Source organism: Apaloderma vittatum, unplaced genomic scaffold, assembly GCF_000703405.1.
Source record: "Apaloderma vittatum isolate BGI_N311 unplaced genomic scaffold, ASM70340v1 scaffold8639, whole genome shotgun sequence".
Classification (NCBI taxonomy): domain Eukaryota; kingdom Metazoa; phylum Chordata; class Aves; order Trogoniformes; family Trogonidae; genus Apaloderma; species Apaloderma vittatum.
The window spans coordinates 20,825-31,715 of record NW_009733504.1 but is presented as its reverse complement, the minus strand read 5'-3'; the positions used below and the strand labels follow the sequence as shown (position 1 = coordinate 31,715).

General features: G+C 40.0%; 1 protein-coding gene across 1 annotated transcript in view; it reads right to left on the bottom strand.

Annotated features, from left to right (window-relative positions):
- Positions 1-10,891, bottom strand: part of LOC104278833 (Down syndrome cell adhesion molecule) — a gene marked incomplete at both ends in the record, with an annotated part of 62,576 nt that overhangs the window by 31,695 nt on the left and 19,990 nt on the right. The window contains 4 exons of the mRNA XM_009875929.1: positions 2,222-2,410; positions 2,982-3,080; positions 6,385-6,548; positions 7,365-7,482. Coding sequence (XP_009874231.1) covers positions 2,222-2,410; positions 2,982-3,080; positions 6,385-6,548; positions 7,365-7,482 — 570 coding nt within the window. The remainder of the gene's footprint in view (positions 1-2,221; positions 2,411-2,981; positions 3,081-6,384; positions 6,549-7,364; positions 7,483-10,891) is intronic.

Sequence of the window (10,891 nt, the reverse complement as noted above, 5' to 3'; positions counted from 1 at the left end):
TGTGTGTTATAGAATCATAGAATCACAGAATAGCCTAGGCTGGAAAGGACCTTAGAGATCATCTAATCCAACCTCCCTGTCATGGGCAGGGACACCTCTCAACTAGATCAGGCTACTCATGGCTCTGTCCAACTATGAACTGTTTCACTTGGCCCCATTAATAGCTTTGGACAAAGATGTTTCTGGAGCCCTCACATGAATGAAAATGATCACAGGATGCTAAATTACACAATACCTAGCTCAGTCTGTGAATATAACACAGGTAGTTTCCAAGCATATATATAAATCTCAGGGAAACTCGGAAGACTGGGAGATCTATTTTCTCATGAACCATTTAGATCTTATTTGAAGCATGTGTAAACTTTACATTTCATGTGTTGAAAATAAGAACAATCAACTTCTACTTCTCTAAATGTCCCTTTCTTCAGGGTCATCAGACCATTCTCCCTGACCACTGGTAGTTTCAGCATGTGCATAGCTGGCCTGCAGTCTCCCCTGAGCTTCAGCAACTCAGCAAGTGAGCAAGTTGGGGTTGTTCAGTCTGCAGAAAAGAAGGCTCTGAGGAGACCTTATTGTGACCTTCCAGTATCTCAAGGGGGCTACAAGAAAGCTGGTGAGGGCTTAATAGGATGTCAGGTAGTGATAGGACTAGAGGGAATGGATTGAAGCTAGAGATGGATCAGTTCAGATTGGACGTTAAGAAGGAGTTTTTCCCCATGAGGGTGGTGAGACACTGGCACAGATTGCCTGGAGAGGTGGTGGAAACCCCATCCCTGGAAGTTTTTCAGGCCAGGATGGATGGGGCCCTGGGTAGCCTGATCTAGTGGGGGGTGTCCCTGCCCATGGTGAGGGGGTTGGAACTGGATGATCTTTAAGGTCCCTTCCAACACTGACAATTCTATGATTCCATTCTCATCTACTGCATACCAGGTCTTCCCTGTGCCACTGAGTGTCAAAAGGAACGTTCACCTTGCTGTGTTGCTTGGGAGATCTGCAACAGCACAGATGTGATGAAGAAACAGAACAGACCTTATGAGGAGCGATTGAGGGAGCTGGGTCTGTTCAGTTTGACGAAGAGGAGGCTGAAGGGGGATCTCATCATGCTCTACAACTACTTGAAAGGACATTGTAGAGAGGTTGGTGCTGGTCTCTTCTCACAGGTAATTAGGGACAGGACGAGGGGGAATGGTTGCAAGTTGCAACAGGGTAAATTTAGGCTGGACCTTAGGAAGAAATTCTTCCCGTATTTAGACACTGGAATAGACTGCCTAGGGAGGTGGTTGAGTTGCCATCCCTGGATGTATTTAAGTGTTGCTTAGATGTGGTGTTGGGTGATATGGTTTAGGGGTGAACTTGTAGTGTAGGGTTAATGGTTGGAGTCAATGATCCCAAGGGTCTTTTCTAACCTGAATTGTTCTATGATTCTATGATTCTAAGAGCATAGAGAAGGGCAGACATGCCTACCGAAGCAAACTATCTTCATTATGAAACTGCTCCCAAATAAGAGCATTTCTTACAGCCTCTGAGCAGATGCAGGATGAGGCAATCTTTAGAGCATTATGCAAAGCTACTGTACTCTGTTGCCTTAGGGGCAAGGCTCTCTTCAAGTGGGTCTGTTGCCAAACCTGCTGATAATTCTGACATGTATTTGCAATGCGAAAATAGCCTCAGCAACCAGAACTAAGGGATCCATTGCCGAGTTAGCTAAAAATTGCACAAATTTTGGCTGTTTTTTCTTGCACAGCTGTATGCACACTTTTTCTTAGTTTTTGACACTTACCCTGTTCAAAAGGTGCCACTTGCATGGCTCCTGCAATATAAGCTTGGAGCAGAAATAAAATTTTGGCTCTCTTTCCTCTGCACATAAATATGCTCCCCCTTTTCCTTCAACAACCAGAAAAATAAACCTCTGAATTTTTACAACAAGAGAAGAAACAATTTCCTCGTGGCAATAGCTATAGTTGGAAGTGCTATAGTCTATAATAGTGGACACATCCTATTCTCAAATATCTACCAACCCATTTTTAAAAAAAAAAAATTAGAGAAATAAGGATAGAATGCCAGCCAGTATGTCAGCCTCTTCTGTCACAGGATGGACACAACTGGAGAAGTTTCCAAAGCTAATAATATTAAAATATCCAAGTCTGCTTTCTTATCAAATCAAGATCTACTGCAGAACATAAGAGCTTTAAATGAGAAAAGGAAATGGAAATCAACGTACCTTTTCCAAGCGTTTTGGCCTCAATGATCTCGCTGATGCGTCCTGGTCCCACTCCATTCTGGGCAGTTAAAGTAAACTTGTACCAAGTGCCACATTTCAATGTTTCTAAACGATAGGACCTCTCACTAGGGCTAATGGGAAAACTACCCCACTGCTCACTGTTATCTTCTGAGTACTGCAAAATATATCCTGGAGGAAAAACACAGATGGTAATGATAAGCCGGACATAAACTACAAATTCCGCAAGTAACATGACAAGTCATTTTAAAGACCTAATAAAACGAGAAAAATCCCATGCACATAAAGACATACAGCTCTCCACTGACTAAAAGATATCAGGCGATACATTTTGTCTACCCTTACAACAGCTTAAATACTATATTTATGATCACTTCAAAGGGAAAAGAATAGACAGTTCTAAATACCCTTCAATCATCAACAAAAACCAGATGTTGAACCTGGACTCTCAAAAATGAATAGTTAGAGATTATACGTCTGGAAAGTCAGAGAGAAACTGTCATAAAAACTAAAGGTATGCTGCAAGAAAGTGATTAGATCTGCGATTAAATCACTACAAAGGGAAGCTACAATTTACTGAAAGCTGGTACCACGATGATAGTGCATATGAAGTGATGACAGCAATACAGATTGTTTTGGTTTTCTGGTGGGTTTTTTTTTGGTAGCCATTCATAATTATACACTAATCTTATCAACACATGATAATCTAGCAAGAAGTTGCAATTAACCTGAGTTATATTACCTCGGATAGAACTGCCACCGTTGTCTCCAGGTATCCATGAAAGCGTGATAGAGGAGGATGTAGTTTTAGATACAGTGAGTCTTGGCTGGTCCGGTGGAACTGGATGGCAAGTAGTTAAAAATAGAAAATAGATTCAAATGATTAGACATTATCTTAATTCCTTTTAACAGTCATTTATCAAATAACTGTTTTGAGTTGCAAAAAATGCAAATTATTTCTGTCAAAGTGTCTGTTTAGCTGACATACTTGGTTAAGACAGGAGCAGACAAGCTCTCATTTTTTGTATTTAATTTTCTACACATTTTTTTCTTTCAATTCTTAACCCTTGCTTTTCTCTGATTTTTTTTATATCTGTCCTGTCAGACCTAAATAGCATATGAATTACCCAGCCGTTATTTTTCATTTCTGTTTTTTCATATCTGTTTTAGGGACAACCTGAAATTTTAGTGGCTGGAGACAGATGTCCACTTGCAAATGATGTCCCACTCATGCATATGTTTGCAGGCTGTTACGGTAAAAGTGGGGGGAAAAAAATGAATAACGAGTTTCTGCCAGTGTAACTGTGAGTGCTAACTAGGTAGCTTATGTAGATCTGTGATTGGAGTCAGATCCATACCTCTTCCAAATCTCATCATCTATTCACTGAGGCTGTTGGTATAAAGAAGACAAAACTCTCTCAGCAAAGGCTCAATAAACCTGGAAGTACTTCAGTCTTGCTGCTCCCCATAAACACTACGGCTGTGTCTAAACTGTGGGACATAAGAACTGCACATTTCCCAGGACCAGCTCCTGATAGAACACAGCAATAAGAAAAATGTCCCATCTCTCACCTTCTGCCCAGTATGTAGCTTCCCTTGGAGGAAAATCCAGCATGAAAGGGCAGAGAACGAGCCATGCTGTATCTTGACAAGCTGCCCAGCATAGAGAGAACTGGGATTGGGAATTTGGACATAAAATTGGTACTGGAAATGGGACTGGGAACTGGGACAGTTTAGGGTCAGCTTAGGTAACCTCAAATTGCACTAGTGTGCATAGTGGCTGGATTTGCAGAGCTCAATGCTTAGGCACAGAAAGTGGCAAAGCAGCCAGCTTTCTTTTCACCTTGACAAAGCTATCATGAGCCAATATGATCGTACGCTAGTTATAGTCTGGAGACCTTATCTTTGACTTCTTCCTGAATCATTTAGTGAGTCCAGTTGGACAAGTGAGGAAATCAGAACCAGGGCACAAAACCAGTAAGGCTGTGGAGGATAGTGGTTTCTAAAATAGAGAAAAAGGGCAGGTGAAAGTTCAAAGAGCTAGTCGAATATTTATTAGAGTCCTGAAGGGTAAATATTTACTAATGCATTACCCAAGCACCTTACATCTGCAATTTTAAGTTCGTAAATTGAAAGGAGGAGAAAGTGAAGCTCCTCTTTCAAATCCTTTGCACTGCTTTGGTCATGCACAGTAGCACTGTGTCTGCCTTATTTTACGGATTGTTTTTTTGAGCAAATGTTACTAGAAGTCTCCAAGCTCCTCAGAAATGTAGGCAAAATTGAGTTTTGCTGCCCCCAGAACAAGGAGTGAGGCATGGACAGTGTCCATCATGGGAAGGGATCTGAGTAGCACTGGTAAAGCTGGGATAGAAAGCCAGGGAGAAGGGATGACAGGGTAGTCATTCTTCCTCCAGTCACTGCCACTGAAAGTGTGGGAAGGGGCTGGGGTTGTTGGTGACCGCTGCTGACAGGAGCTGCCATTTCCCTGCTGTGGTTGCTGCTGGACAGACATCAGCCCATAAGCAAGGCAAGACAGAAGTCACAAGTGCTCTGTCACGTCCAGCTGTCTGCTGCCACAGGACATTGCCTGCACTGCCTATGTTTAAGGGGTATTTCTACCTGCAGAGTGAAACTCCAGGAAAGCTCCCCACTGCAGTTCACATTCAGGTCATCAGATTGCAAAATAATGAGTGCTGACATGAAGCAGAGGCTGCTGGCTTGCAGCTATGGACTATGGAAAAGTTGATTTTACTGACCTCGCATGGCTAAACAGTGCTGAAAAAAGACAGTTTATACTCCAAAGGAAAATTCCCTGTGTGAGATAGATTTGTTCCATTATTCTGACTGACTTGGCTGATTCCATGGAGACTGCGCACACTACACTGTGAAAAATTTATTGTGAAAGCTTTCATCACAGCTTCACCCTACCTAGAAAAGGTGATGGTCTCACATATTAAATGCCAGTCTCTCTCTGTCCCTCAGGGAAGCAATATTGATTTGCTTTTAGTTATTACAGTTAAATAACAGTGAGGATATGCAATTAGGAAAGTACTTAGTGAAATATAAGGTTTCCATTTGATTGTGTTTTCTCTCCCTGCTTCCTGTTGCGGTCACACTTTAAACATTGCAGAAGACCATCTTCAGGCTCTGTTGGATTGTAGGTAAGTTAATATATGCTATGGCATTTGTTTCAAGGCTTAGTGGAAAGGTTTATGCAGAGAGAGCTGGACTGCAGTTGAAACAATCTCTGTCTGTGTTCTCATATAGTTGCACTAGAAGTTCAGACGGCGTATTAAGGGACAGGAGAGTGACTGACCACAGCATGGCCCATATACCCAAACTGACTATTTGCCTTCCTCTGGTACAACAATTTGCAGCCAGTTGAAGTACTCTTAGGATCTACTTTAGTATAAGCGAGCAAGGAAATCTGCATAGCGAATTCTTGTTATGTGAATACAAATTACTGCTAGTCTGCATTGCTTCACATTGCTGTTAATGTGTATTCATATATTGTCATTGCTTTTATAAATATTAACACCATAATGAATACATTATATACATTTTTACATGCATATAAAGAGTAGCTAATACATGCTAGTTGAAGGTGAACCAACCAATGTTTCATGTTAAATGTTTCCTCATATTCACATCAATAAAATTCTACTCTTGCATAATGAATTTTTTTTCAAGGTCTCAGTACAGAGACAAATTTCTGTCCACAGTTTTTCAGAAGCTAAAGTAAAGGCCTTCAGCTCTTTCTGAATTTTGCAATATTTAAATGATACATGTAATATTTGTAAGGAGAAGGCATAAGCTGGTATTTTCAGTGTGAAGAACTAGAAGATAATTGAATGCAGACACTCAGTTGTCAATATTACAGAAGTTTACATAAAGACTTAACTGCTAGTGTGTGTAGTAAATCTTCCACCAAAACCAAAAGGTTTGCTATATCATAACATGTTGATGTCTGAGTCACAGTGACTTGCATAATATTTTATTTATTATTTTTGAAGAATGACATTTCTATGAATACACATTAACACTAATAATTTACATGCACCCACAAACAGACATGCTTATGCATTATCAGCATGTAGCACTTAATAGCTGTGATAACAATTATGAGAGAGATCCAATAGCCTTACCTTGTACTTGTAAATTCAGAATTATTTCATCTGATCCCCAGTTGTTACTGGCCACACAACTGTAATATCCAGAGTCTTCTGCTTTCACAGTACGTATGACAAAGCTGCCATTGCTAAAGATGCTTCTTCGCCCATCAATCATCACTAGACTGGGTGTCCCGTTACTACCTCACAGGAAACAAAGTGCATACATTAAAGAAGTTACAATCAAAATTACTCAAATTGGGTTTTTTTTCCTTTGAAGCAACTATGAATGGAAAGAAAGAAAAAGTGGTGTCCTCTTTAATAAAGACTGCAAAAGAACATTTTCTGTTGGGCAACACCTGCCATTTGCTTAAAGAACATGTATATCCTGGCCCAGATGGGAGTGGAAATGGAAATTCACTCTTTCTTAACTATCTGCTATTTCATGAAAGTGTGAAAATAAGAGTAAAAGGCAGTTCCTGGCCACAAACTCCATCCTTATAATAGCTATTTGTATTAATGCACAAGCTGGTTTCATAGCACTGCAGTACTACTGCTTAGTTCTTGGCTGAAAATTATTGTCTATATATGTTCCCAGGTGACTCTGTCAGACTGTGAAACTAAAGATCAAGACAGAATAATGAAAAACAAGATGTGTGCAAGAGACGTACACTGCACTCCACAGCATCATTCAGTGCAGTGGATATTTTGCTTTCTCAGACTGAAACTATTCTCTGTGTCTGAAGTTAAAACTTAAAAGACTCTTAGGTTTTAAGTTTTGAGTTGTTACCTTTACCCCTTCTTCATAACTTCTTCCCTTTCAATACCTTCTAATCACCACAGCCAATTAGTTTCAGTTCAAAGAATTTTTTAACTCCTTGACTACTGTGACTGTGCACAGTCCCTGCAAGTCATCCTTCTCCTTCCTGACTCAGTCACCCAGGGTCACCCACATTTGATCCTCAGGGTTTTAAGCAGATGGGCTTTTTCTGAGCTATACATTTGCTGCTGGTTACCTATCCTTCATCCATTTGACCGTTGGAGCTGGGTCTCCCACGGCTTTGCAAGGGAGGACGATGTCCTTCATCCAGGGAGTTGTCACCGTGCCACTGAATGTCAAAATCCTGGCAGGAGCTGAGCAAGAAAGAAGAAAAACTGAAATTCATACACGCCTTGAAAAGAAAACACAAACTTCCAGAATTAAATGTGGAAAATCAAAATATAGCTGCGGTTTTAGGAAACTAATTTTTTAAACTTAGAATATTGAAGCACAAATAGTATAGCTTTACTATTTGGAAAACAAGTAACTTAAGAGAGAGATGAGGCAGAGGATTGGAATAGTCCTTGTAGAAAAAAAAATGAAATCAGTTATTGAACATCTTCACTGATTTTTATATATTTCATAGTAGAAACTCTATGTGAAAATTTTATCAAAGGGATGCTTCTCTTCAAACTTCCAGCAGTGTCCACAGTGAACAGGCATCTTACAAAAGCTAAATTATTGATACATCAATATTACAACAGCTATGGTATTAAGCAAAATAAACCTTCATGAATGTGTTGTTAGTACTTTGTAGAGTCTATCTGAAGTCTACAAATATGAAAAAACTTTTAAGATGGTTTAACTTGTGTCAGCTCTCATATCACCTAAATATATCAACTGGAGTACCACTCCTGTAGTTTCAGTTTATAATATACAGGAACACTAGGGTTATGTTAGAGCTTCGTCGTATGTTATTACTCAAGGATCACCCTTGACACACATCTCAAAGGCACATACCGACTACAGAGACACAAAACACCGCAATTTTAGTCCTTATCTAATTCAGTCATTCACACTGATTGGAATTCATACTTAATAATCTATTTAACACCAATTAGAAAAGCATAAAAATGGGAGGCAGTGTCAAATAGAACTGGGAAATAGCACCTCAAAAAAACCAAATCATGCATAAAATAACAGGCCTTGAAGAGTTAAAGGAAATTACTATAGTAGACTGTGATGGGGCTTGAGATATTCATAAAAAGAAAAGATTTCATAGATTATACAATCAGTTTGGACTGTTCCTTATGTTCTCTTCAAGCATTGTTGAAGACAATGGCCAGTAGGACCAGGAAAGTGATTTCACCCATGTACTCAGCACTGGTGAGGTCACATCTCAAGTACTGTGTTCAGTTTTGGTCCCCTCAGTCCAAGAAAGACATTGGGGTGCTGGAGTGTGTCCAAGAAAGGGCAATGAAGCTGGTGAAGGGTCTAGAACACAAGTCTTATGAGGAGTGGCTGAGGGAACTGGGGTTATTTAGTCTGGGGAAAAGAAGACTGAGGGGAGACCTTCTTCCTCTCTAGAACTACCCCAAAGGAGATTGTGGCAACATGGGGATCGGCCTCTTCTCCCACATAACAAGTCACAGGACAAGAGGAAATGGCCTCCAGTTGCACCAAGGGAGATTTAGATTGGGTATTAAGCAGAATTTTTTTACCAAGAAGAGTTATCACTGGAAAGGGTTATCATTGGAACGGGTTGCCCAGGTCAGAGGTGGAGTCGTCTTCCCTGGAGGTAGTTAGGTCAGGTAGACATAGTGCTTAGGGATATGATTTAATTGAGGACTTGTCAGTGTTAGGTTAATGGTTGGACTCAATGATCTTAAAGGTCTTTTCCAATCTAGGCATTTCTGTGTGAAGACTAATTTCTCACAAGATTTTTCTCTTGTCAAAATTTTAACTGAAAACACAAGAAGAAGCTGTTTAAAAGATTAAGGGTAATGGGCAACATCAACGTTAGGTAATGGGACAACATTACTTTCCCAGCAACCAAGCACTGACATGTCCTGGTTAAACAGGAGCTGAAGACTGTTGTCTCCCTTCTTCTGGAAGCTCTGACGGTTGGCCCTGGTGGGAGGGTGCTGTGGTGTGTGCTGCCCTGAGGAGGTGGCACACCAGACAGATGCAAAGACACCGCTCAGTCAGCAAACCTCATGTTAAAGCCTTGTTTTGCACTGTGGCATTCCTAAAGCCCTATCTTCTAGAAAAGATTTACCCAGGCCTATAATGCCATAAGCTATGGGCTAATTAACTAAGGTAACTGAAACAGAAAAATTCTACCCAGCTCATTCTACCCAGAGACATGGTGTGAAATTCTGACTGCAATGAAGTCAGTGTTTGAAGAATCATTTGTCTTCAGTGGTTTCAGGTTATCATTGCAGGAGATGCTTAATGGTACTCATGCCATCTTTCAAATCAGTAGCAGATGCTTTCAGCTGTAACTATCTACAAAACACATCTGTAAGCATCTGGACTGCTCCTAGTAGCAGCAGAGCATTCTGAACAATGGTGGCTGGAAACTCAAATTCCGGTTCCAGGCAAAATTCCCACTGTACCATGAAGTATGAAAACTCACTTAAAATGAACTATTAATCCTTTTCTCCTTGGCTTTCCCACCTCTCCAGTGTTTCTCAAAATATCCAGCTACTTCTAACTGCTGCCAATTACTTTAGGACAAAGCATATGTAATGCAGGAATCATTCAGCATGACATGGCACCACTGTTCGTGAACTTTCTGTGATATCCCTTTATTTATAATAGTTATTTCAGAGTGAATTCTTCCTTAAGCCATAGGTAGGGTATCAAATCTTGAAAGCACAACATTTATGTTGTAGGTCTTGGTTTTCAATATCCTGTGATCTTACTGTGAAGTGTGGAAGTAACACAATGTCACAGAAGCCTAAGCCAGTGTTAAGATACATTACAAAAGCATACTGAACTAAGCTTGTGATAGTACCTACAGCTTTCTACAGATTATTTTATTCCTTTCATGAGTGCTTTTAAAAGAGATGGTAAAACAGCACAAAATTCTTAATTCCAATTTTTCTTTGTAGCTTAACTTCTAAGAGTGTTCTGGGGCTAGTAACAAGCACACAAACAAAAGACAACTAGAAACAGAACAAACGTCTAGTGAAATTCATCTGAAAGCAGTAGGTTTGAAATGCTAACAGCATTCATGAGGTTAAAGTGCCTTGAATCTCAGAGACCTTTCCCTTATGCGTCAAGGGAGCTTTACATGGTATGTGGGCAATTCAGCTCTGTTATCGACAGAGCTACCCACATGCCTAGTAACTACCCACCAGCCTTATGTTAGATGTCATGGCACTGGATTAGGACTGTGTCTGTTCCTATTTTTTGCAAATTACCTAATCATTAATTGAAGATAAAGAGGTGCCTTCACAGAATATTGCACTCCTTATGCTAATGAAGTTTTCTGCATGATTGTTTGTTAAAACTATGAATTCTATTACCTACACTGCCAATAACTATTTTGCAGAAATTCTTTGTGAGAGGCCATAATACACTCTTTTTCTTTTTCCTTTTCTTTTTCTCCTTTTCCTTTTCTCCTTTTTCCTCTTCCTCTTCCTCTTCTTCTTCCTCTTCCTCTTCCTTTTCTTTATTTTCCTTTCTAGACACAGCTGAATTTTAAAGGCATACTGCATAAGGAAACTGAACAAGAACTATGAGAGTTCACTGAAACTCAGCTTAATATAAATACAA